This window comes from Manis pentadactyla, chromosome 2, assembly GCF_030020395.1.
Source record: "Manis pentadactyla isolate mManPen7 chromosome 2, mManPen7.hap1, whole genome shotgun sequence".
Classification (NCBI taxonomy): Eukaryota; Metazoa; Chordata; class Mammalia; order Pholidota; family Manidae; genus Manis; species Manis pentadactyla.
This window is the reverse complement of record NC_080020.1, coordinates 64,915,513-64,943,462: the sequence shown is the minus strand read 5'-3', so window position 1 is coordinate 64,943,462 and position 27,950 is coordinate 64,915,513. Positions and strand designations below refer to the sequence as shown.

At 37.2% G+C, this 27,950-nt stretch overlaps 1 protein-coding gene across 3 annotated transcripts in view; it reads left to right on the top strand.

Moving 5' to 3' along the window:
* LNPEP (leucyl and cystinyl aminopeptidase) overlaps window positions 1-27,950 on the top strand; it is a 79,332-nt gene that overhangs the window by 34,420 nt on the left and 16,962 nt on the right. For all 3 annotated transcript variants that reach the window (XR_008994113.1, XM_036925759.2, XM_057493114.1), the window contains 11 exons: window positions 629-1,469; window positions 5,581-5,719; window positions 7,033-7,164; window positions 9,022-9,142; window positions 9,808-9,962; window positions 11,823-11,936; window positions 13,380-13,514; window positions 18,281-18,412; window positions 20,598-20,758; window positions 20,984-21,072; window positions 27,175-27,358. Coding sequence is in view for 2 of the 3 variants with exons in the window: in XM_036925759.2 (XP_036781654.2) it covers window positions 629-1,469; window positions 5,581-5,719; window positions 7,033-7,164; window positions 9,022-9,142; window positions 9,808-9,962; window positions 11,823-11,936; window positions 13,380-13,514; window positions 18,281-18,412; window positions 20,598-20,758; window positions 20,984-21,072; window positions 27,175-27,358 (2,203 nt within the window). In the remaining variant the exon portion in view is untranslated. The remainder of the gene's footprint in view (window positions 1-628; window positions 1,470-5,580; window positions 5,720-7,032; window positions 7,165-9,021; window positions 9,143-9,807; window positions 9,963-11,822; window positions 11,937-13,379; window positions 13,515-18,280; window positions 18,413-20,597; window positions 20,759-20,983; window positions 21,073-27,174; window positions 27,359-27,950) is intronic.

Sequence of the window (27,950 nt, the reverse complement as noted above, 5' to 3'; positions counted from 1 at the left end):
GAATAAAATAACCCATCCTGTTGCTTAGCCATCATTCAAGCCTGTAAATGGGCACACCAGTGTGTGGTCCTCCCTGGGGAGAATGGGACTCAGAGAAGTGACCAAAGCCCTAAAAGCAGGTTTCCTGCCTTGCAGGCAGGAATTGTGCAGGTTCTGGCACCCAGACCCCAGGAGGGGATCATGGACTGTAGGTGAGCGCATCTCTTTGATCTCGTTGCCTCCTCTCCCTGTGGAACAGACAGAGTCAGAGGCAGGCTGTGGTAGGGCCCTCTAAGGCTCTAAAGCTCAGGACAAGGCTGGAAGTGTAAGGAAATTAGTGTTTAGTCTCAGCTGCCCTTTTTTTTTTTTTTTTTGATATACTAGCCTGCCCTTTCTTTTTTTTTTGACATACTAGTCTGTTTATTTAGCTTCTTGTTTTGCCTCTGTGGTATGCTTTTATTTATGCTTGAGTTTTTAATGGAGGATATAAGAAAATTATAAGCATCTTGTTAAATTCAGTAGCTCTAAGATGGAAATGTCTTAATGATAAAAAAAATTCTGAGGTTGAATGTGATTTATGCTAGCAGACATTTTATTATGAGATTTTTATTTTTCTAACTGTGTTTGTCCTTATGTTTTGGTTTTTTAGATCTGCTTCAGCTCCCCAGGAATATGATTGAAAACAGCATGTTTGAGGAAGAACCAGATGTGGTGGATTTAGCCAAAGAGCCTTGTTTACATCCTCTAGAGCCTGATGAAGTGGAATATGAGCCCCGGGGTTCACGACTGCTGGTGCGGGGTCTTGGTGAGCATGAGATGGATGAGGATGAAGAGGATTACGAGTCATCTGCAAAGCTGCTGGGCATGTCCTTTATGAACAGAAGCTCGGGCCTTCGGAACAGTGCAGCCGGCTACAGGCAGAGCCCCGACGGGACTTGCTCGGCACCCTCTGCGAGGACCGTGGTGGTCTGTGCTTTTGTCATTGTGGTTGCTGTTTCTGTAATCATGGTGATTTATCTACTGCCCAGATGTACCTTTACCAAAGAAGGCTGCCATAAAAAAAACCAATCAATGGGACTAATTCAGCCAATTGCAACAAATGGGAAGGTATTTCCATGGGCGCAAATCAGGCTTCCCACTGCCATTACGCCACTACGCTACGAGCTTAACCTGCACCCCAACCTGACCTCGATGATATTCAGGGGTTCTGTGATGATTTCACTTCAGGCTCTTCAGGCCACGTGGAATATCGTTCTTCACAGCACAGGCCATAATATTTCAAGAGTGACCTTTATGTCAGCAGTTTCAAGCCAAGAGAAACAAGTTGAGGTCCTGGAATATCCGTTTCATGAGCAGATTGCCATTGTTGCCCCTGAAGCCCTTCTTGAAGGGCACAATTATACCTTGAAGATAGAGTACTCGGCAAATATATCTAGTTCTTATTATGGGTTTTATGGCACTTCCTACACAGATGAAAATAATAAGAAAAAGTACGTAGTATTCTTAAATGGTTCTGCGTCTTTGCTCTTTGATGACTTTTGCAATGTGGATCTCTTTGCCACACCAAAGAATTAACTGCAGTTTTTTAAATTGAAGAGATTATGTGCAAAATAGAAGAAGAGCGATTTGGAGGAATTTATTATTTTCTATATTAGTCGAGCCTTGAGCATATATCATATATTATGGTAGGGGTGGGAACATGCTGATGAAAGGAAATGGAAAAAGATTATATCAGTTACATTCTCTATCATGAAGACTTAAGTTATCTTGAACTTTTTATATCTTTTAACTTGAATCTAGTTTTCTATCACTTTACAAGGTCTCTGTAGGAAGCAGAGTAAAGAAGAGTAGGGATTATTCTCCAAGACTTATTTTCTTAATGTACAGAACCTTTAGAGGTGCTTAGTGAGATGGAGAAAGACAGCGTGAAGTGTTGTATGCTTACATACATCATTTTTGTATCCTCAATATTTGCTGGTCTATAAAAAAGATGCCCTATTTTCACAGAAACTTTAAAAATAAATTTAAAATATAAAAAAATCTAGGAAAGAATTTGGCTTTAAAGACAACAACTCAAAACGTGAAAGTATTTAGCTCCCTTATTTAGACTATATTTTGTACTTTAATCTTAATATTCATAGCATATAGTTCAAATTTCTGTAAAGAGATGTCACACACACTGTGTATGGGTGATTCTTAAGAAGCAATAATGTCAATTCTCTTATGTGCACTAAAGTCCTTATTAGATCTGCTTAATGCAGCTGAGCAGTGTCTCATATTACTTTGTAAACCAGCATGTGAATTGCTTATGCTGGCCATTGGGCTAGTGTATGTTGGTGTACTGAAAAAAATAGAAATTAATATTTTAAATCTAAAGGAAGTTCTTTGACCCTTTTTAAGTGGAGAAAGAGACAAAGCAAGATTATAGTCCTATTCAGATAACTCATTTTTCTTATTAAATGAATGGCATGCTGGCCCTTGCATGAAATTTGACATGAAAAGCAAATTGCAGGAGCAGCTCAGGGCTTCTTGGCCTTTCCTTCTGTAATCTCCAACATCTCTAGGAATTACAGTAGACACATAAAAATGACATTCATAGTATGCAAACAACCTTTAAGACATATTCCCTGATTATCTATTACAGTCAGATTATCGCCCTTGGAGTCCCTTGGGCCTGCCGCTATATAATGGGAGGAAGAAATGAATGGCAGACTAAGGTGAATTTTAGTATGGTCACTTGTTGACTCTTGCCTTGAACTGGGTTGAGTTGTGAAAGTGCGAGAAGAATGGAAAACAGTATCTTAAAATTAAGAAATAGAGTATTTTAAAAAAATAGTATTTCTAATTATTAAAATAGTCTGTGAAACTCTGCTGTTAGAAAAAACATACGTAAATCCATTAACCTACCTGGTTCAGTAAAATGAATGCCACACATGATTATATATCTCAAAGCAAGTTGAAAGTTTAGATATACCTTTCAAGGTATGTGTCTGAAAACTATTTGTATGTCTGACAACTATAATTCAAAGCAATTTTTTTGTATTTCTCAGACCTATAATTTTGCATAATTCTATTAGAGGACTTCTGCAAACTTTTGCCCCTTCAAGAGGTATAGCTAAGAACAGACACTTAAACAAGTAGATTAAATAATTAAGAGGTATATTCCTTATTGACTGGAAAATCAGAGTATATGTAAATGTCAACACGGATAGATCCTGCTTGTGGGGGGGAACATTGCCCATGTTACCTAAGAGGTGGAGGTGGTGAGTAACCTTGCAGTTAAATCTAGAAGTTGACAGACTTCAGGTTCTAGATAATAACTGATACTAAAAGAACTAGTGAACAAATTTAGAATGGGTGTGTGTTTTATTTCTTTGTTCTTCAATCTCTCAGTGTCTTTTTCTTGAACTCTGTTGAAGTACCCTCTTAATAGGTCTCCTGGCCTCTGTTCTCACCACTGCTTTCCCCAGCCTCTTGCTGCCAGGCTCTTATTTCTCGAAGTACAGATCTGACCATATTGGTCTCTGGTTTATGATCCTTTCGCAGTTCTTCATTTCTCCCAGGATTTATTTCGTCTTTCCAGATCTGCCCTTATTTTTTCCCAGTTCGCCTGCCATAATGAACTCCATGTGCCCTTCCTGAATTACAGTGATAATAATGGCCTTTATTTACTGAGAATGGAGTGCTAGGAAGTGTTCCAAACACTTTGTATGTTTAGTCTTTTATCCTGACAAACCCAGTAAAAGGTGAATATTAATATTCTCTTAATTTTACAGTTGAGGAGGAGAGGCACATAAAGTAACTCTTCCAATATCTTATGGCCAGCAGGGAGCAGAGGAAGATCCGAAACCCAAGGCCATTCTAATAGAGGCTGCATTCTTAACCACTGTGATGTGTGCCTCCCTAGTTCTCCTCTGCCCAGTGTTGTCCCCAGTGCTTGGAATTCTCTTACCTGACCCCCAACTAATTCATAATTGTCTTCAGGGCTCCTAGAGGTAGTGCTCAAAGTGCAGCTAGTATTTCTGAAAGCAAATACAGTCTCTAATGAAAGAATAATTTTCAACTTGTTCAGCATAGAGGGGATATACTCTTAAGTATCATCAAGAAGCAGCTTCTCAAAGGGGCTTTTATTTGAGATAATTATTATTGCATCTCTTTTAACAATAAGATTGTATTTATCTTAGAGAACTATGATCCTATTTCTATTCAAAGTGATGGGTCCAAGTAAATTCTCTTAAGTGAACAACATGGATATCATCAAACTTTATCTGCTGTTCCCTTGTGGCCCATTTTCAAAATGTTCTGTTAACTGGTAAGAATTTGAGAGTGGGGTGAAGAAGAAACAATGTTAGAAACATTAACAAGCTTAAATTGTTTTATGTATTATGATTGCTGTCTTGATTTTTACCAAACAGAAAGTTATTTGGGCAAATCCTTATCAGGAAAACAGTACAATAATTTTAAGTGTGAAAGAAGAGTTCTGAGTTTCTAGGATTTATAATAAACATCTATGTGAACTCTATGGCCTACAAGTAGTTTTTATTATGAATAGTCTTATTTGACTCTAACAGAAACTGTGGGTATTTGGCAGGGGATCCTACCTCCATCCTAATTTAATAAATAAGGAAAATGAGATTAGGTTCATTGATTGGCCCAAAGTCAAATGGCTGGTAACTGCAGCATTTGGGTGTTCTGACTCCAAATCCCGCACTTTTTTCTGTTTATCTTTTAAAAGTGGAAACTAAGCCCTAAGCAAGTGAGGCTGATTTGTTCAGAGAGGTGGCTGTGTATGTACCATATTGATTAGTGCCTGAAGTATGCACACCAGGTCAGCACCTGCCCTGAAGTTTTATTCCTTTGCTTAGTTGAAAATCTGAATTTCTTTTTCTTTTTGTGCTTTTCTAACAACCTCTGAGGCCTTTTATATGAGTTAAATTCTTAAGTCTTGTTGCTATGCTGTAGGACAGGGAGGACATTTTTGATGCATTTCTGAAAGAGCAAAGAAAACCAGCATACTCCTGGACACCTATTTTTTCTAGTCGTCATGAAAGTGCAAGTTGTGAATTTGAGGTTTTGTGTTGTAAAACCAGAGTCTGTACAGATGGTTAATGTTAATTAATGACCACTTTCATACTGATCTTCCATCAGAAACCTTTTTAAGACTTCAGTGACCCATCACAGCCTACCTTCTGTGGCTCCATCTCCAGTGGCCTTGGGTACCCCAGTCCTGAACGTACACATCTCTCTTCCCTTGTGCTTCTCACTCTGCTGAAGTATACTCCCTTCCTCTCTCTACCTTTTCAAATATTCTTTATTTTGTAAGGCCCTCCTCAAATTATGTCACCAGTTTCCTTACAGTGTCTCAACTGCTAGTCAGAATTTGTTTCCTACCCTTTGTCTCCCCTGCTTTGTTTTCACTGTTGTGACATGATTTACAACCTGAGAAATTTCTATCCAGCAGTTAATCTCTGTGCCTCCCAGTTGATTGCAGATCTAATGGCTGGGATTGTACGATGTTTACCTTGGTATCCCTCATACTTGGCAAGGTGCCTTGAATAGTAGGTGCTCAATAACTATTGGATGGATTTGCCTTTGTTTTAGGTACTTTGCAGCAACTCAGTTTGAACCCTTGGCAGCAAGATCTGCTTTTCCTTGTTTTGATGAACCAGCATTTAAAGCTACATTTATCATCAAGATCATAAGGGATGAGCAATACACTGCTTTATCAAATATGCCTAAGGTACTGTTCTGTTCCTAGAATGTAAAATCTTTGAGTGGATCTCTTTCTTTGTTATGATTACTTGAATTTCCCTTTGCGGTACTGTTGAGAATGATTAAAGTCATATATTCTTACTCTTTCTTAAAATATTTAGGTAAAAGTTAAAATATATATTGGAATCAGTTGGGAAGTCAGGCTGGGGAGCGTTTGAGGAAGGTGAGACCTGCTGGATGTGGAATGTGTGGGAAGGAACAGTGACATGTGTGCTGTATACTAAAGTTGTGCAAATATTAGTCCTATATGAACTAGTACTAACGATTGCAGTGATATTTCCTGAGACATGGTGAATTTGCTGTTCTAAGAGTGACATTTGGTAGTGTTGAATCATGATTGACCTTGGTATTTTATTGGTTATGAAAAAATAGCCATTGGAACCTGGAGGTATAACAACAAGAACTCCAACCTCTTTCTTGGATGTGAGCTCTGCAGGGGAGGCGTTGAGGATGAACCAAGCAGAATTGTTTTTATGCTAAACAGAACTAGGAGATCCTTTTGGTGACCCCTGAGGAGCTGTGTGCAGCCTGATAGACCTCTCCAAACCCAGGCAGCAGGGGAGAGGAGCAGCCACTTCTCACAGACTATGGTGTCAATCCTGGCAGGCAGGAGGGGACCGGAACTGTCCTTCAGCAGGGCTGTCACTTCTGCAGCTCCTCTCCTAGCTGTCTTCTTCACCTTAATCTTTCTTTAAAAGGTGGGATGCCTACTTGTCTAGTCTCCCAAAACAAACCTTACTTAGTTCATGGTTGGAAAACCCCGCAAGGTCGCCTGCGTTCCCTCATCTGTGCCCACTGCAGGCTCTCAAGTGACTGTCGCCTTTGATCCCACGGGGCCTGGTTGGGGCCGTCAGCACGGCACATCAAAAGCCATTTCAGATCCTTGGAAGGACATCGCAGCCACAGCTCCTTCTGTGGACATGGTAGCAGCAGAGCAGGGCACTTCTAGGTCGGAAAGAGGGATTTGGTTCTGGTGGTATTTTAAAGGGGACAAACAGAACCACTGTTACTTATGCTCTCTGACTTACATTTATTTCAAGCCATTTTTTGAGACTAAATTCTCCTTAAGGATTTTCACTGTGCTCAGTATGTCCTCATGATGAAGGGTGGTAGAACAGGCTGAGAGGTAAGGGCCATGCTGTTTAGAAACTTGTGCTGAGAGATCAAGACACGCCAATGTCTTCACTTCTTATTTCCTATTTGAATTTTCAGTTTCTCCATTTGCCACTGTCATTTTGTCCCATAGTTACAGAGCTGTCATCTTTTCCCCCTTTTTTGTAGAAGTCATCAGTCATTATGGAAGATGGGCTTGTTCAGGATGAGTTTTCCGAGAGCGTGAAAATGAGCACGTACCTGGTTGCTTTCCTCGTGGGAGAGATGAAGAACCTGAGTCAGGACGTAAACGGAACCCTGGTATGTTGTGATTGTCCTTGGAGCCTGTTCACAAGAGGTGAAGAGGAATTCTTTAATGATTTCTGGCAACTGCTTTATGAAAGAAATCAAGCTTTTGAATTACAACTCTGACATTTTATACAAGAAATGTTACTTTTTACTTATTTACTATTATTAATTGAATACCTGAAAGTCAATGATTTTCAAGTTTCTTTTAATTTTACTTTTACAAGAGAATTTGATTGAGACAATGTTTGTGTAAAAGAGCTTCTAGGACACAGCTATACAGTGACTGAGGTCACTAGCTTTATGTGATATTTAAATTTAAGTTGATTAAAATTAGATGAAAGCAACATGGCTGAACAAGATGTCCCTCATTTGTGTCATCACACCCCAACAACAGTTTGTCCTCCATCCGTGGACAGAAATGCCTGTGGGAGCTGTTGGACCCAGCACCAAATGCCAGTGCCTATTTTACCCTCCCAGCGGCCTGTGAGGATAGGAGCTAGTTGATCCCCATTTTCGAGATAGGGAAACTGAGGTTAACCTGTTCAAAGTCACACAACTAGTGGAGATTTGAACCCCACTCTCACTACGGAGGCTGTACTTTTAATTTTGCTTTTAAAATTTTGTTTTCTTTACATTTAATTTTTATGCCTTCTTGCTTCCATGGTCCTGTGATTAATGCATATGTTCTGTAGACCAAAGCCCCACATAAAGGCAGTTTTGACTGAAATCTACTTGACTTCTCAGACATCACTGGAAGTTTTTCATCCTTTAATGGGAGGCTAAATTAATTTGGAGTTAAGAGTTCACTAGTGTATTTTGTCCAAAGATGACTTATTCAGTAAGTCTCCTTTTCCCACCTGTTGAGATCTTTATTCTGAGGTTTTAACTTTCTGCTAAGTCTTGTCCACATCCCACTTTCCCCATTGAGTACAGAGGGGCTTTTTTTTTTTCATTAATTGAAAAATAAATAAATACTGCTTTTTAAAACCCATGGCTTTTAATATAGTTGAATTTTTGCATCTTGATGTTTACTGAATAAGACATTTACAGTTAGTCACATATGTGTTTAATTATCCTCTTAGAGAAAAAGAAATAAATGGGTGCTTGCATGCGCCTTCCCCCTCAGCACGGGCCCTGGAGTGCACAGGCAGTGGTAGCAGTGCCTGTTGTCCCCTTAGTTGGCCTCGATAGCCAGGTGCTGCTCACTGAAGGTTTCCTTCTGCTGAGTTGGCTAATTTTTTATACAACATGGTCCATGAAAACAAGCAAACAACTAGAAGAAAAGTATTCTGTTCCAGGGCTGGAAGAAAAACTGGCAGTGCCACACTTAACTGAAAGACCATGTGTTGGTCTTTAGTAGGTTTTTCCAGGGTAATTTCAACAATTTACAGTTTCTGGCTGTGTGTTTACCTTAGAACTAACTTCTTCGAAAGATGTGACTCCTCTGTACTGAGTGTATGCTCAATGCCAGGCTCTGTGTTATGTGCTAAAAAGATGAAAACCTAGTTTTGTCCTTCAAATAATTCATAGTCTTGATAGCTAATGAGCCTGAAAAGGCAACTGTAGATAATGGAAAGAGAAGAGCATCATAAAATTAAATGGGCAAATGCTGAAATTACTATAATATGACCCAGAATGTTTTGTTTGGGATATTGTATTAACTTTTTAAAAAAAGGGAATCAATAAGTTTTTTTTAACATTGTTGTATGTATGGAAATGACTTGCTAAACTGTGGGCCCCAAAAGAACAATAAACAAGGGTTTCTGTCCTGAGAAATCTCATGCAACTCTGTGCAGTTCTCGGTGTTCACCTGAATATCATGCTAATTTTAGTTGTACCTGTCTTTACAATATACATCTTTCCTTTTAGGTTTCTATATATGCTGTACCAGAAAAGATTGGTCAAGTTCACTATGCCTTGGAAACAACTGTGAAGCTTCTTGACTTTTATCAAAACTACTTTGAAATTCGATACCCACTTAAGAAACTGGGTAAGATTCAAACAGTGCCTCTGATTTTCATTACCATTATAACCTAGTTTCATTTTGCAAATGTTTTTTAGAAAAACCTTTTGCTGAGGTTATTTGAAAAGAAAACCACGAAACACTGTTAATGCTTTAAAATTGTTTGTGTTTGTTAAGATTGTTTAGATCCCATAAATGTGTCTGAATGTGGAGCCTAAAACACTTAGAAGTTTATGAGGCTGTTAGAAAAGTGCTGTGTAAATGGGAATTTATTGAGGGCTTAGTCTGGATTTTGACTTAATTCTAACTTCCTCAGAAATTCCTGATTCAGGTAACAGAAACTGAAAAATGGTAGCTCAGGAAAGTAAGCATTTCAGTGCTGTTCAAGAGGCGAGCCCTTGTACTCTGGCCTTGCTCTAAGAGGTTAATTCATTATAAAGGAATAAGGTCTCTCTTTGTTTGCTAAGAGACAGAGGAACAGTAACGCCACAGGGGTTTGATCAGGTCTTCCCCAACTGACAGACAGGTGAGGAGCATAAAAGGCTAGAATGAGGCAGGTTCTATTCATTAGTAGTATAAAATGAGCTCACTGCCTCCTGATTCACAGTGATAACCAATGGATAAAATATTTTGATTTGATTAGGGATACCTTAAATGAGGGAAAGTTGATCACGTCTTCCTATTATGTGCAGATTTGGTGGCTATCCCTGACTTTGAAGCAGGAGCAATGGAAAACTGGGGGTTGCTCACCTTCCGAGAAGAGACACTTCTATATGACAGCAACACTTCTTCAGTGGCGGATAGAAAACTGGTTATTAAGATCATTGCTCATGAGTTGTCCCATCAGGTATGAGCAACCAAGACTGTTGTATCTCATATACCTATTGTCTATTTCATATCCTAGAGTTTTAGGGTAGAATTAGAGGCTAGTAATAATTCATCTTTTTGTTATAGCATTGCCTTTTCCATAATAAAATGATGCTTTTTACACAAACTTAATTTTCAGATGAAAATGCGACCTAATGTTTGTATAGGATTGTATAGTTTATAAAGCAATTTTAGATCCATTATCTCACTTACCTTTCGTATGTAAGGTAGGTGATAAAACTATCTCACATATATGGAAACCGAGCAGCTTGAGTAAATGACTTGCCCAAAGTCACAGCATTGGTAAGTGGCAGCCCTGGTTCTTGAAGAACCACTCTGTCATCAAGATCTCGCTGTATTTCCCCCCCTAATTAATGCACAGCTTCACCTCTGACAAATGCCAGCTTCTCAGTGTGACTCAGTATGGGGGAGAAACATGTTCCCTCAGTTGCACTCCGTTCTCACACCTCTTGGACTGTAGTTGTCAAGACTATATTTATTTATTCCTTCTTTCCTTCCTTCCATCCTTCCTCTGTCCATCCGTCCCTCCCTCTCTTTCTCTCTTTCATCTGTCTAACTCCTGCTAGAACTGGGTTCTTTTATTAATTTGGGAGAGGGAAGGCACTCTTTATATAACATGAGCAAAAAGAAAAGAAAATTATATGGGTACATGAGCTTGGCTCTTTCTTCCCCAACAGCTGCTCTCTCATGCCCTTGATGAGATGCTTATCAGTGTTGGGTCTGGTTTGGGGGTGTCATGATGGTGAGGGGATATGGAAGAAGAGTAGGACATGCTCTGGGCAGTTTACTCCCTATCTTCAGCACAGTTGGTATATGACCCTGTAGCTCCCTGTGAAGACTTCATAACAAGCTGACATGTGAAGCACATACTTGCTTACTATTCTACTTTTAGGCATGTAAACAAGTTGTCTTGTGGGGGATTTCCCTGGGTCTGTTATTTCTGGGGCTACCCATCACCACTTGAAGAGTATTTCTGTTACTATAGGACTTACAAATCATCTTCTACTAAAACAGGTTTTAAGATAGTACCTTTAAAAAATACACTATTGTAATTTTCAAAATGTTTTGTTTCATTATCTTGTAACCCTAACATTTGCTACTCGTTTGAGACAAGCCCTACGCCTCACTGACTAAATTGCATACCCTATGACCATACCTTATTTCAGGGATTTATGGGATTCATTGTTTTAGGAGGTTCTTCCATTATTTTTCCTTCTTACTACCTTATAGAAGGTATTTAAGGATCTTTCTGCTTTCCCTTACTTGTATGCATGCCAACTTTCTTAAGGAATCTTGTTTGCATTCTGTTTTGAATCATGTAAATACTGTCCTCAACTTGGGTAACTGAGGAGAAACGTGGAGTGTGGGCTCTCTGAATATAGGAAAATCTCTCATTTAGAAATTAATTTTTTTAGTTGTCATGAATAGTTGTTGAGACAATGAAAAATAAAATTACTAACTTGATATTAGAAGGTAGAAGAATTACATTATCTTGGAAATTGCACTTTTATTGAGGTAGCTAAAAACTTTTTGTTTGAATAACATATAACTTGTATGTTAAATTGATAAGTATGCTAATTGTCTTTCTTGATTATCTTCCCATTCAACTAAGGTAAAATGTTAAAATTTTAATTTTATTTGTAAAATAAGTTTATGCATCTATTGTTAACTCTTTAATTTGAACATAGTTTAACTGTAATAACTGTATTTTGTATTGTAATCTGGTTACAGGTGATTGATCTGTCAATTCAGTTTATTAGAGAATTCTTGAGAATGTAAATATTGTGTTGGTTAGTGTTTTTTTTTTTCCCCCCCACAGTGGTTTGGTAATCTGGTAACAATGGAGTGGTGGAATGATCTATGGCTAAATGAAGGTTTTGCTACTTTCATGGAGTATTTCTCTTTGGAAAAAATATTTAAAGAACTCTCCAGTGTAAGTAGTTTTCTAAGGCCAACTGTGAATGCTGGGGAAAAATAGTCAAGTCATATTTGTGGCATATTTTCCATGCAATTACTATTTGGAGTAATGAAAATGTACCTAGAAAGATGCAGTAAAACTGACCCTTGTTATTGATACCTATACCTCTCAAGATTTGACAATGAAAAATATGCCTTTATTTACTGATATATTTTATTGAAAGTTGAAATTATGTGAAATTATTTTACACTTTGTCATTAAGATGAAAACTTTAAATCACTTTACTACATTTTATTTTTAATAGGTTCAGACCCTTCTGCTTGAAGAAATTTTGAGTTAAAAAGCCTTTTTTTTTGCAAAACAAAACTCATTATCATGTGTATAAAGAGAGAAGAAATTAAGATATTTCCTAGCAATGCTGTCTCCCTGTTATTACTCTGATCATTCTTGTAACAGTGATACATAGGTTGATACAGACAATTAATTTGCTCTTTTGAGGTACAAACCGTATTTTGTGCTGTTTTCAGACTTGGAACACCATTCTGTTATAGAGCACATAATAATGTTGTCAGTGTTATTAGATTCTCTGGAGATGTTTCTTATCCTTAGAGATATTTGGACACACCAGGCCATGATATGACAGATATTGTCAAATAATTCAAGCAATAGGTAGGAAAGCATGAAGAGCCCTTTTAACCTAAAATTCTGACTTTTTATTAAATTTCTTGGATATATGATCCAAGACTGCTTCAAAACAGGAGTGCTCTTAGAGCTGTCAATCTGAATTTTCTGTTAGGGCTGTTCATAAATTTCAAGTGATAGAAGGAACTCATTTTAACTAGAATGCTAAGCGACGTATCCTAAATCTATGTTCCTTAATTAAGCAATGAGATATACAGTTTCACCACTTGGTGGTGCCCAGAATGTTTAAAAACTTCTAATGTATATTCTAGGGGACCTCATCTGCTGAGTTGTCAAAAATTTATCTCTGTTTAAAAGTTACATTTTATTCCAGGTGAACCTTAGATGAGGGAAATGTGTATTATCTTAATAGAAAACCTGGACTATATATGAGAAATCAGCTTAAGGGACCAGTTTTTATTTTTGTTTGTTAATTTTAGATTTATTTTTAAAATATAAACTAATCTGTTTAGAAAATTCATCTTGAATATTCAGTTTGGCATTTGGATACTTTAGTAATAGTTTGTTAATTCATCTTAGGCTGTTGTTTAGGAAACACGGTTTTTCATGTGGCCAAGAGGTTATAATTTTATTTTTAAATTTAAGGAATATAGGTGAATATCACACTATTCTTATGACCTGATTTTAGTGATGGTTATTTTTTTTATAAGAACCTTAAGCTGTAATTAGACTAATTCATATAAATAATTGCTGTAGAGTACTTGCTTTGCCTTTGATACTATTCATGATTTCCTAATCAGTTTCATTTTTTGCTAGTATGAAGATTTCTTAGATGCTCGGTTTAAAACCATGAAGAAAGATTCCTTGAATTCATCTCACCCAATATCGTCATCATCTGTTCAGTCTTCAGAACAGATCGAAGAAATGTTTGATTCTCTTTCCTATTTTAAGGTACTGCCATGCACAAAAAGTACCTGGAGTAGGTTTCAAATTAATCACATATATGAACAAGCTGCATTATGTACATTATTTTAAAGATTAAATGAGTATTACTTTCAAGGATCTTGTTTAAATCTTTAAATATTTGCTTCTATTCGGATCTTGGTCTTAACTTTTTCTGGATTTTTTCTTTCTTTCTCTGCCTCTTGTTTAAGTTTTCTGACTAGTATGCTAAGTAGTTAACCAGATCTTACAGCAATATATCTTTTAAAGTTGGTTCACTCTCCAGATCTACAGATAGATAGAGTTTGGCTAGGGAGGTTTTAAGCAAGCCCTTCCTTAGCTGTGTTATTCAGAACTGAGGTATGTTCCTAAGTCAGAATGCCAAAACATGTAAGCAAAAGAGATTTTTAAGAATTGAAGACTGGACTGCCAGGTCAGAAAGATAGACTCCAGCTTTGGGAGTAAAGAAAATCAGGAAACTAGAAACCTGATTAGGATCACCGCAGGTCAGAGAACAGAAGTACGGGGATTTGTGTAGGCAGGAGGGGTGGATGTTATGGCTTATTTTTCTCCTTACTCTGGCTATCAGATTAATTCATTAATAAATTGTGAAAGAAGAAAATACACAAAACATGTGAGATACAGTCTGTGTCATCAAGAAACCCAAAGTTTAGGTGGTGGGTACTTGTGAATTGACAAGCGATGATGTGTGCTAAATGAATGGTACAGAGTGATTTTGTCTGAGATTATGAGGAGAAATTTTTTGGGGGAAAATAGGAATTGAAATTAAATAAGAAGAATACAGGTAAAGAAGAATGAGGAGAGTAAAGTAGGGCAGGAATGGGACAATGAGGTCTCAAAAGAAAAAGGAATACTAGTGGGCAAGGAATTTTGTTTAGGGAGTAAATGTTTGATTGCACCGGAAGCCTCCTATGGAGCAGGGGAAAGATGAGAGGAAGGGTCGGTGGGTTGTAAAGGCCCTGACAGCTGTCAGGGATCAGAACTTTTTCCTGTAAGCAATGGGAAGCTTTAGAAGATTTTCAAACAGAGGAATGACTTGATTAAAGTTACTGTTTACAAAAACTAATTTGTTTCTGTTTATAAAGTAGATTTAAGTGGAGTGAGACCTAAAGTCAGAAAATTGCTGAAATCCAAGTGTGAAATGGTGAAAATTTGGAATTAGAAGTGATAGTGAGAGTGCAAGGAGAATGCCGGGTGTGAAAAAAGCCCTTAAAGCTTAGGGACAGGGTAGGGCAGGTGAAGGAGGAGGGAGCTTCAGGCCTGACTGGCAGAGAGAATGCTGGTACTGTGAACAAGGAAGGAAATCAGGAGGTCAAATTGTTATATTAAGTATATTTCAATTGCAGCTACTTCTGTGATTCTTAAAGCCCGTTCTCTTAAAGTGTCCTCTAATCTTGAGGTCTCCATAGCATGCATAACCCCTGTATTATGGGGTTATAACTACTTATTCCAGAATTGGGAATCTGGCAAATAACCTACATAATGGAGAAAGGTAGGACGTTGGATAATTTACCAGTGTTGTGTGCAAGAAATGAGTGTCAGTAGGCAAAATGTGTTTGAAAGACATATTCTAGTTGGTCTTCTTAACCGTCAAGCCTAAAGACAAGGGTTGTCCTGTGAGAATTTGTTCATTTAGCATGTTTTACAAGTACTGACCCTCACAGTGTCCTAGATGCTGGGGATACATCAGGAAACAAGGCAGACTATGTTGCTTCTACCACGAACCTTCCGTTTCAGCAGATAGAGACAGTACACAATGAATGTGATTAAGGAGGTACTGTGTTGGCAATAAGTGCTGTTGTGAAATAAAGCAGGTGAAGAAATGAGGGTGGCAAGGGAAATGCTGTTCTACATAAGATAGAGCTTCTTCTGCTGGTGCTGCTCTAGACACGTTGATTCCTTGCTGGTGCTTGAGCATGCCAAGTCGTCTCTCCTCTCAAGTTGGGTGGGTTCCCCAAGACCAGTCCCAGCATTGACGATGCGCTCAGAGTACTCACAGGAGTTCGTGTATCATCATACTCACCACTGTGGGTTACTTCTGAGGATACCAAGTCAAACACCTACAGTGAGGTGCCCAGGAATGCCCTTCAGTGGGGTGCCCAGGAACACCCTTCAGTGGGGGGCCCAGGGAGCTTCCAAGAGGCTTCTCCAGTGGAGTCAGACTGAGTGCACTGAATTCCCCAGCAACAAGTTGTGACAAAATATATGAAGTGTTGTCTACCAGGAAGTTCACTAGAGACTCAGTACCCAGGATTTTTATTAGCAGCTAGTCATGGAGTTGTTGGCCTAGCACATACCAAAATTCCAGGCTCCTGGAAGGAAAAGAGATGTTTAGCATAAACTACATTGTACAGTTTAAGCGCAGTGAGTTGTACTTGTCAGGGGATTGTGGGAACTCTCCCAAAATCCAACGTCCCAGATACCAGCTAGTGGCCACCATGAAGGCAGGCCTTTATAAGGATAGCAGTCTGTTATATTACCTGCTACATTAACTCATTTCTGCACATAAGCCCTATACCTTGGTTATTTCCTCTGCCTGGAACATTCTTCCCCCCGAAATCAACATGCCTCATACCCCTTCACATCCTCCAGGTAGTGTATCACCTTATCAGTGGTCTTCCCCAACGTACTAGATGAAGTCAGATGGGTTATAGGGTTCTAGATCATTGTAGGGTCTGATAGGACATGGCGAGGACTTTCATTATATATTAAGTAAAATGAAAATCCATTTGACTAGGGAAGTGCCATAGTATGATAAGTTTCTTAAAAGACACGTAACTTTCAATATCACATGGAGTCAAAATAGCTAGTTAGAAGGTTGTTGTAATGGACCAGTGGCAGATAATGGTGGCAGGGACTAGGGTGACAGTAGTGGAAGTGATGAGCTATAGTTGCATTTGGAATATATTTAAAGTCTAATCCATAGAATTTGTTAATGGATTAGATATGGACTGTGAGAGGAGTCAAGGATGCCTTCAAGATATTTGCCTGAGCAGCTGGGAGTTGTTATTTGCTGAAATGGAGGAGATTATTGGAGGAGTAGATTTGGGGCAAAAGAAAATAAGAAGTTCAATTTTTGAGTATGTTTGAAATATGCAAGTGGAGATACCAAGCAGGCAGTTGTTATGAGTCTGGAACACAGAGGGAAAGTCTGGTTAGATATATAAATCTGGGAGTCATTCAAAACCCTGGAGTTGAGGAGATCAACTAGAAAGTAAATTTATAGGAGAAGAGGTGTAAAGATTAAATACCAGGGGATACCGAAATCGAGTCCTTGGGAAGATGAGGATCCAGCAAAGGAGACAGAGGGATGGCCAGTGAATAGGGTGAGAATCAAGAGTGGTGCCCTAACGCCAAGTGCAGAAAGACTTCCAAGGAGTGGGTGATCAGTCATATCAAATGGTACTAGTATTTTGATGAGCCTGGGAATTGACATTGGTTTGACACCATGAAGTTCACCAGGGACCTTCGTAAAAGCACTTCTAGTGGAGTGATGGTTGGAAGATGGCAGGTGCAAATAGGAAGAGGGAAATTGGAGATGACAAATACAGATAACTCTCTTAAGGAGTTTACTACAAAGAGGGGAAACAAGAAATTGGGCACTAACCAGAGGAGGCATGGGGTTGAGGGAAGGATGGACATCTCTTCTTTGTTTAAAGTGAGGACTGTTACACTGTTTTTGTTAATAGGAAGGGTAGGGTAGAGAGGGAATGCTAATGGTGCCAGAGAGAATGGGAACTGTTGGGAACAAGTCTGAGTACTTCTATTTATAGGACAAGTGACACTTTGAAGTATGATATAGAAATGAGAGAATAATAGGTATTAAATTTAGTTATGTGTATCTGATAATCTTGAGGTCTTAGCATTGCTACATTTTTATCAGAAGTGATATGCATTCAAAAACAATTTGAGTATCTACTGTGTACCAGACATTGTATTAGTCATTAAAGTTGAGCTTTTCAGTTTTTCCCCTCAACTAGCATAGTCTAGAAGAGAAAATAAATATGTATCTATAGCAGATGCAGGAAGTGATATAAGTTACTTTTGAATATGGAGAAATACTGATTTCTATCTCAAATCAGGGAAGGCTTCGCAGGGGAAGTGGTTGTTTGAAGATTGGAAGTGACAGTATGCATTGAATATAGTGTGGCCTTAAGAGTTGCATGCCTCATTCTGAATCATTACTGTCTGCGTGCTGCCCTACACATTCGTTAGTTCCAAACATGTTTGAAGTGACTCTGCAGGAAGAAGAGAGATCTTGGTTTCTTCAGCAACCTGATACACCAAAATAGGAAATTTAAAGTGCTTTCTAGCAGAGAGACTTCTGAGAGCTCTGCACAAGCAATGTGCCCATGGATTCAACCAGTATTTTAAGTACTGGGAATAAGGGTGGGACTGCTGCAGAAAATCTGGCCTGTTTTTCTGTTAAAAATATATTTATAAACATTTCACTTCTTAGCACTAACACTGAAACAGTGAGTAACTGATAGATACCACAAAATAGCTCAGAGAAGAATTAGGGCACATAGGAATCTAACTCCATTAATTCTTTTCCAAATCCCTTAAAATTTTTAAGACAGTCTCAACACAGTTCAGATCTGGTTATGTGAAAATAAATGACAGTGTATTATAACTTAGTTCAATTTATGAAAGTATATGCTTAGAATGATTGTTTTGAATTTTGATTCTTGATTCTAGAAACCTATTGTATCCTATTATTTTCTTCCCTTTCTCACCTCTTTTTTTTTGAACAGGGAGCTTCTCTCTTGTTGATGCTGAAAACTTATCTTAGTGAAGATATATTTCAACATGCTGTTATTCTTTATCTGCATAATCATAGCTATGCATCTATTCAAAGTGATGATCTGTGGGAGAGTTTTAATGAGGTGAGTAACCTGGATATTTTATTTAGCCCTTAAAGTAAGAAGAGAGGAGGAGTTCTGTTTATATTTTTAACAAATGTGTAAATAACTTAGGGTACCAGGGATAGTTATTTAAGAGGGAGAGGGATGGAGCTTAGTATATAAATATTTATGAATATAGCACAGAATTAAAAGTCAAGAAATGGAAGTGCTAGTCTTAATTGTTGAAGGCAGTTGTGTGTGGACTTGTGTAGCCATTTTTATTCTATACCTTAATTTCTATTCCTGCTTTTTAGGGAAGATGTCTTTTCAGAATTAATGGATATTACTGTATTTTCATTGTTTGATTTTTTTCAAGAATCTCTTATTCTTATGCTTTTGCATTTTTTTCTACCTCCCATTCATCATTTTTTTCTACACTCTGCCCTATGAATCCTCCTGTCTTATGTGGGTATGTTCCTCTAGACTGCATGATATATCGCAAACTGGCTGCCACGGGCTGCATGCTGCCCTTGGATCATCTTGGCAGTCTGGATTATGTTGTGCCTGCAAATATTCTAATAAGCAGTATAGTTAGGTACAAGTAATGCTTCATAGCAGTGCGTGAACCAGCCTGCACTGGGCATATATGCTGACTGCATAACCCTTACAAACATTTGAATTTGTTACCCTGATCTAGATCAATGGTACTTAATGTTGTGGAAGATCTCAGGTGTATTTGAAAATGTGGTGTAAGATTTGGACATATTCCCCAGAAAAACCACATATATCCAAAATAACACACACTGTTTCAAAGCTTGATGAACCTGGGTTAAGAACCTCCAATCTGGAACTTTTCATATATTTTTTTTGCTTCCTTGCCTTATCTGAAACCTGGTGTTTTCTGCGTGTTAACCCTTTGCCCAGAAGATATAACTTCTCTAGTCTCAGTTCTCTTTGAGAAGAGGGACCAGTCCTTATTACCTAAGAGTTGCTTCCAAAGAGTTGTTTTTCCTCCTATCATATAGCAGCATTGAATTAGAAGCCACATCATTTATTTTATATGCATTGTATTATCTGCTGGCATTTATAATACTTCTGCTTTCCCCACTGACTTCTTCTTTCCCATCACAGTATTTTCCTATCCCAACCCAGTGTCTGATGTCATCCTCAGGTCTTTCATCCTCCACATCAAATTACACACTGGTCTCCCCATTTCAGTTCCATTTGAAAGACCAAAAGTTTCTTGCTTTCGGGCAAGCTTATTTTTCCAACCCCTTGTCCAGAAATAAGTAGGTCAGAGCCATGAGAAATGTAAGATGAATACCATAATAAACTTGGGAAGGTTTGTTCCATTCTTTTGTGCTTTAAATAAATAGGTATATAATGATCAAGGTCAGGCCTGCCATAGTGGAGTGGTATTACCAAACACTTTAAGTACTTGATGATTTTATTGGCTTGCAATTCAAATCCATATGTAATCTAGAAAAATAACTTGAATCACAGGTTTAACTCACCTGCTTTAAAGAGAGGATTGTTCAAAAATTGCTTTTTAATCATTAAAAGCAGATGTCTTAGGGACAGTGGGCTGTACAGTGTCTGGGAACATCTGACACTAGATTCTAGGTTTTGTAGATAAGGTCATGTATTTTCTGGAAAGAAAAGGTCTATGACCATCAAAGTTTACCACTATTCTCTGGAGAGATTTAAAGTCAAGGCAACAGACCTGTTTATATTTCACACTGCTGTGCTCCTGGGCATTCCCAGTATTAGTTCTGTAAAAGAGGAACTTTAACATTTATAAAAGCAGACAGTCTGGGGAATAAAGAGAAATCTGGACTCAGCTGATTCATAGGAGTAAGTAGCAGTGCTTCTGACTGTGGAGTGTAGGGTATATCATTATTCATACCTTCTAAATGCTAGTGTTGTGACCAGAAAGAGTGCTTATACCTTCTTAGGGATTAATGACACAGTTGGTATATATGCTTTTTTCAACTTAGTGCCTCTCAGCTCTTTAGCTCTCACTTAGTTCTGTTCCATGTTACTTTCCTTTTAGCAATTGTTGATTTACTTAAGTTAGAAATGTAAATTCAACTCAGCCTACATGTTTCTTTTTTATATTAACATTAAATGTACTCGTCATAGAATGTGGTAGCAAAAAGGGTAAAGTACAAACTATTAAGTTTCTTACCTGTTTATCTTAAAACAAAAATAATTTTTTTTTTAATAGGTCACAAACAAAACACTAGATGTAAAGAAAATGATGAAAACCTGGACCCTGCAGAAAGGATTTCCTTTAGTGACTGTTCAAAGAAAAGGAAAGGAACTTCTTATACAACAAGAAAGATTCTTTTCAAATATGAAGCCTGAAATTCAGCCTTCAGATGCAAGGTACATCCCCTCTTTCCCTCCCTGCTCTCTCTCTTTTGTACCCTCAAGTGAAATTATTTTTAAATGTTTTGTAATCATAGGTTCTTATAAAACCTAACAAGATTACCTCTTTCTGGGAATAGCTTGAAAAATTTCATCTTCCTGCCAAAAAAAGACTCAACAAATTATGTTAACTGATTGGAATATTGGAAAGAGTAATAACTTTCCAATATTTTCTTTTTACAGCTATCTGTGGCATATTCCAATATCCTATGTCACTGAGGGAAGAAATTACTCAAAAAATCCATCAATATCATTACTGGACAAGAAATCAGGTTTGACTATTATTAACACCTTTCTGATAAGAAATTGGAAACAGCATTATTTTTTAAAAATCTGACCAAGCAGCAGAAATATCACACTCCAGTGCACAGACTTTCTAAGCTGGCTTTATGAGTCACCTGTACAAGAGGTGATGAAACTGAGATTGATTCTATGTGTCATGCATAAAACTGGCCTTTCTTAGTCATGTGAAATGCTGTATTAAAGTTGCACACTCAATGTACTAGCAGCCCTCCTAGAAAATGGCAGTGCTATGTTTTTATATCCTAGATAAATATTTTATGTTATGAAGTAAGTAATGAAAGTAGAACAGTTTCTTAAAGTCTGCTCTGCTGTCTTACTTTCTAGGGGTGGACTGAGGCAACTGCATTTTAACAAGCACCCTAAGTGATTCTTATGTACAATGAAGGATGATTCTTAATCTAGATTTATAGTAAATTATTACTCCAAAATGTCATGTGGTTATAGTATAGATCTTTTTGTAAGGAGAAAATGGGGCAAGAAATTATGATTGCAAGGAGCGGAAAAATAAACTGTAAACACTGTATATGCTGAGTCACAAGGACTCTATAAAAAGCCATTGAAATTTAGTTTCTGACCATCTGTTAAATACCACCACAAATGCCGCACCATGTATCTTCTTAATTTATATCCTGAAGGAACATAAGTCTTTTGGGTTCTGCAAGAACCATTAGTGATACTGTAGATTTTTTGAAAGGGTAATTTTCTTGGTTGAGTTTGAAACTGGTGTTCAGTACTGTATTTTTGAGAAGACAGTGTAGCTTAGTGGTTAACATAAAAGACTTTGGAGCTAGCCTGCTGGCTGAGTTGTGTGATACTAGGTGAGTTATGTGACCTCTCTGAGCCTCCTTCAGCTGCAGATAGTAATTATACTTACTTACTTTATCATGTTATGATGAGGATTGAGTTCATTTATATGAAGCACCTAGAACAATGTCTGGCAGTGTTATGTGCTATATAAATGTTAGCTATTATTATTAATGTTATTATTGAAAAAAAAATTTTAAACATAATATATCCACATCACATGAAGTACAGAAAATGGAGAATATTATCACCCTATCATAATTACTGTCATGATTATTTTTTATAGCCATTAAAAAAATATTTTTCCCTTAGTTCATATCATTGTGTACATGTGATTACTTTCTCTTGCCTTTTTTTTAAACTTCACATATACATAGGGAATGAAATTTTTTAAATCAGCAACATATATAGTAATTGACTTAATGTTTCCTTATTATTGGACTCTTGGTTCACCTTGTCTCCAAAAAACACCACCACCTCAATAAAAATTTGGGATCTTAAATATTTTTTCATAATATGAACTTTTTCATAGGATTGCTTCTCAAAAATGAATTCTGTGTTACTTTTTGTGATTTAATATATGTTTCTAAGTTGCACTTCTGTGTGGTAACAATTTGTAATGCCAGTTGAAATATATGATGCAATTTAACTAGAGCGGAATGTTTCAACAACAATCTCATTATTTAAAAAACTAAGAACAGTTGATGATGTCATCATATATTTGATTAACGTTGTGTAGCTAGAGGTACAAGAAATTACTGTATTCTTTGATGAAAAAACTCCATACTTTAAGTGAGCTCTGAATAGATAGTCTTTGACCTAAGAGAGAGTAATTCTATCTCCCCTTTTGAAAAAGGGATCAATGAGGAAATTTTGCAAATCTCCCAATAGTATTTAAGTTTCGGGTGGTATTATAAATAATGGGACAATAAGAAATCTACTTTTATTAGCCCTTTACTTTTTTTAGCTCAGTTTATATGTGAGCTTTTTAAACTTTTGATATTTACACCCCACAGCCTAGCTCATATTTTCCTGCTACAGCCTTTTGTTTCATAAGTCCTTACCTGGCACTCTGTATTTTTGCTGCACAAAAAAATTGTTTCAGCAACTCAAACATGCCTTCTGCTTCCTGTCCCTGGGCCTTTTTGAATGCCATATTTTCTCTTGGAGGAGTACTCTTACTTCCTGACTCCCCTGATTTACTCCTGTTCATTCTTCAGATCTCAGTGCACCCATTGCTTGCTGCAGGAAGCCTTCTCTCACCCCAAGGCAAATTAGATGCCCTACTTATGTGTTTTAATAAAATTCTTTTCTTCTCTACTTTTAATATACTGTAACTACTGTTTCACTTATATCTGTCCTCACATTAAATATGTCCCCCATTGAAGATAGATTATGGCTATATGAATCACTTTTGCAACTGTAGCACCCAGTAGGCATGCAAAAATTTATTGAATGCATAAAGTTTAATCTATAATGAAGTGATTCAATTTCAAAACTCACTGTAAACAAGTTCTAGGAAAAGAGCTTTCAAAGCCTGATTAAATGACACTTTCTGTTCTCCTTCACCCAAAAATATTCTTTTAAAGGGGAATACCTGAAATGCATCATAACTGTTCTGATCCAGAGCTGAAACTAAGCCAATACATATGTTCTGATCCAGAGCTGAAACTAAACCAATACATAATGAAAGTGTCCGTTCTTCTTAACTGTGTTATTTCCCTTGATGCTGCTGCTTTAATTTCTGGCAGTTCAGGTTTGGAGAGTCCACACTGAAAAAGTTCTGTCCTCACAAAAAATGTTTGGCTCTGTGGACAGTTAGGTCTTCTTGGTTCCTACTGCTCAGTGACAATCAATCTTATTTTACTGCATTTTAATTTTTTCTATTCTCAAAAGAAATGTAGCAGAGATGGTAACTACAGAGGCTTATTTTATGCCACATGACTTTAGTACAGTGTGTTATCTTGGTGATTGCTAAGTCTGGAGTGTATTTCTATGAGTTCTAATGCCAGGATTGCTGGGTTAGTCCAATAGTCCCATCAAATGTAGGGGTTGTGTTTGGTCAGTATCACTGTCACTTTTCTCCATATACTTCAATTTTGAGTGATTAATAATTCTGCATAAGAAGGGCTGAAAGGGTCCATTTTTCAAGCCATGTACTGAGGAAATTATACTAAAAAACTGAGTGTCCCCCTCTGCCTTTCTTTTCCTTCCTCACCCTTTCCCCTCTCCCTCCCTCCTATTCCTCCTTTTATCCACATCTTAACTCAGATCTAAGCTCTTTATAGGAAATTTTTATATTAACTCTAACTTGAAACATTCATGTTTCTAAAAAGGATACCTCTGTGCCATAGATACTTCATTATAACTAAAAGACATGTCATTGGAGTGAAAGGCAATTGGAAAAAAGAAGAAGAAGGAAGGGCATATAATTAAGATATTTATCATGTGCCATTCTCTGCTCTTGCCATCTCCCCCTTTCTCTCCTCCCCCTCAAAATAAAATAAAGGTGAAGAAAGGAGTACTGGAGAAAGGAATACTTTTGAACAAGAGGAGTTACAGTTCAACTGCATGTACCATGCCAGCCCTCTGGAGGCAAACTGCAGGGGAAATTTTGCAACTTTGTAATAATAACATGTTTTTTGTTTTTGTGCTGTAATGTTTCTTTATAAAAGAGTAGTTGGGTTGATTTTCATAACTCAATGACCAATGGTTTTTCAAAATCGCTATTAGATTACTTTATCTGGGCTTCTGCCATTTAAGGTTGGAGTTGCTCACTCTTTTTTACTACCCACTGGATTGTGAAAATTGAACTGCTAATCTGTTAATGATCATAATAAATTAAGGACATCTGAGGGTGGCCTCATCCACATTTGAGCTGCAGAATGTAGTTTGCTCCCTTTTGTGCAAGGCTATTATTTTTTGATGTCTGTGGTTTTAAGATCCTCCATTCTGGATCATTCGGGAGACCCGAAACAAACTAATATGTTGATTTCTAAATGATAACTTTCCTGTCTATGCTGTTGGCTGTCCTTATTGCTTTATATTATGTCATCAAGATGACAGTAATAATTTCAAGTACACTCCCAGCTGCGCTCCTTTTTTCTACCATCTGGACTTGGCTAGGTTTACAGCACAGCCGGTTGCTTATCAGCCAAGATGGTCCAGTGTTTTCCCACACCATCCAGTAGAAAAATAGCCATAGTTATCTTTTCTTGCCTCCTTTTTTGGAAAAGGGAGATTTGGAGCTCTTCAGTTCTTTATTTACAAAATCTTTTCTTGATAAAAAGTCCTGAGGAAATTGTGTTTGGTGACCTGGAGAATGTCATTTTTGCATTACCTAATGAAAAAGTTAATTTCATTGTCATAGGTTTTTTAAAAATGTCTTCAACTTGGAACAGCTACTGTTGCCATCACATTCATTCCTTAGAACTGCATTCTGCTGTAGAAAAAGGAATAGACTCTATTAATGTAATTGATATTTCCCATCTGTTGTTCTGTCACCAATAACATGGAATTAGTATGGAATTTTTTAATGAGAAAGACCTATTATGTGATAGGTCATGTTTCAGTGCAGTTGGAGTAACTTAGGTATTAAGAGATTCTGATGAATTTTAATAATTCATGCTTTTGAAATTGATAGACCCTAAGGCTTCAGGACTGAAGTATTTAAATGTGTTTCTAAAGCATTTTATGTGCGAAAACCATCACATAGAAATATTATGATAGTGAAAATTTTATAGCATCCTAAATATTTCTAGATAGGGGATTCATTAAACTGTGGTAGGTCTTGAAATAGAATACTATGAAGATAATATTCTTCATATTATGAAGATAATTGAACACTACATATGAAAATAAGAGAAAAATGGTAGAGGGTAGAATTTCATAGCTGAAAAAGCAGTAAAAGACTAAATGCATATAGATCCACTGTACAAAATATTACATCAATTAAAATGTGTAGAGGAGAAATCTTAGAGGACATACACCCCACAAGGCTATCACTGTCTGAGTTTAGATTGTTTTTCTGATCTCTTCTTTCTCTTATCATTTTAAAAATTAGTGTTCCTTACTTCAAAGTGGAATAATCTTACATCATAAGCATCTACAAACCTTATTTAGATTTGCTTGAAACCATGTCATAGTCCTTTTGTTCATTCATTCATTCATTAATCCACCAAGTATTTTTTGAGTACCTGCTAGGAACATTATTATAGATGCTAAGGGATTAGCAGTGAAGAAAATAGTAAGGTCATGGAATTTATATTCTAATTAATAGTAAGCCCTTGACTATTATATTAAATCCATGTCCTTGTTGCCAGTCGAAGGATATTTCTTCATTAGTAATTCTAAGGATGTAAAAAATTTCTACCTATATTTCATAGTTTTTGTAGTCATATATTTGTAACTTCTTATTACTTGTGCATTAATTAAAATCATTCCATATAAATTTCTAACGATTCTCTCAGCATTTGTATATATAATGGTAGGGGCCCAAGAAGTGCACATCACTTTTCTATTGTTTTAACTCAGTTATTTATTTGTGCCTAATGAGACTTTAATTCTTCCCTGATGATTATTTTGCTAACTTTAGATTACATGACTTTTCTAAATAGCTTTGTTTGTTCTTCCTTTGCTAATGTAATGAAAGACAAAGGCTGAGATGGAACACATCTTTTGTAGTTCTCTCACTGTCTTGCCCTGCGGCCTCACCCTACACGCCCTTCCCTCTCTCTCTGCTTCTCTTCTCTAGCTACGGTGAGCTTGGCAACCAGTTCAGTGTGTGACAGAATGCACATTTTCTCTCTGGGCCTTGAACACTTAGGGTCCCTCTTCAACTGGCTAACACCTGTCTATCCTAAAGTCTCAACTTAGATGTCATTTCTTCCAAGAAACCTCTCCTAACCTCCCTTGGGAGGTGAAGCGTTTCTCCTAGGTGCTTCCATAGAACACCATATTTTCTTTTTCCAGTGATAACATTTAAATGATATTTTATTTACCGGGTTACATTAGACTGTAGAAAAAAAGGGACATATCTACTTTTTTCACCATTGAGTAAATAATAGTTAAATGAATGACTGTGATCTGTATTAACATGAAAATAACTGCTCAGGGAGGTAAGCATTTAGTTTCTTAGTAGAATAATTAAATATAAAAATATGCCATATTAAAAGTTTTGAGACAAAGAAAGCATCCATTTAATATTTTTTCTTGCCCTATTCTCTCTCTCTCTCTCTCTCTGTCTCTCATTTTTTGGTCTTTATTAGGTGTCATCAATCTCACAGAAGAAGTGCAGTGGATCAAGGTCAATACAAACATGAATGGCTATTACATTGTACATTATGCAGATGAAGACTGGGAAGCACTAATCAAACAGCTCAAAATAAATCCTTATGTCCTGAGTGACAAAGATCGAGCCAACCTCATCAACAACATCTTTGAACTTGCAGGGTAAAGTATACCTGGTTTGGGATTTTGTTTTTTTAAACAAGTTATTGAGGGAAAGAACAGTTTAGAAAAACAGTTCAAAGAACTAGTGTGTACTGCCTATTAGGTAGAATCATTTTGGGGGATTGGGAAAGTGTAAGAAATATTCCTTGCTCCCAGGAGCTTTAAAATCTATATACAAACATCAGCTACAAACATATTGAGCAATTAAATGACATGATTTAAATAAAATTTCAAGACTGTAAATACCAATAAGCAAGACACATATTTGCTGAATAAATTGATGCAGGAGTTCTGGTTTTGTTTTATTTCATGGGAAGTCTTTTCAAACAGCAGTTGGTTTAAGAGTCATGTTTAGTGCCTGCCTTCTGGTTTGAGGGACATCTCTCAGAGCTGCAGCCTCCTTATTTGTCCAGCTTGCCTCCGTCACCACCCTGTGCATAACAGCCCCAAAGCCAAGAATGTCAGTGGCCTCGCGTATGGTGGGAGATCACCAGTCTATGTTGTGGATGGGTCTGACGACACAAGGAACATTCAAAAGTGCTCCTTCTGACTGCTCTTGACCTTCTTGTTTTGGTTCATTTTTTATCAAATG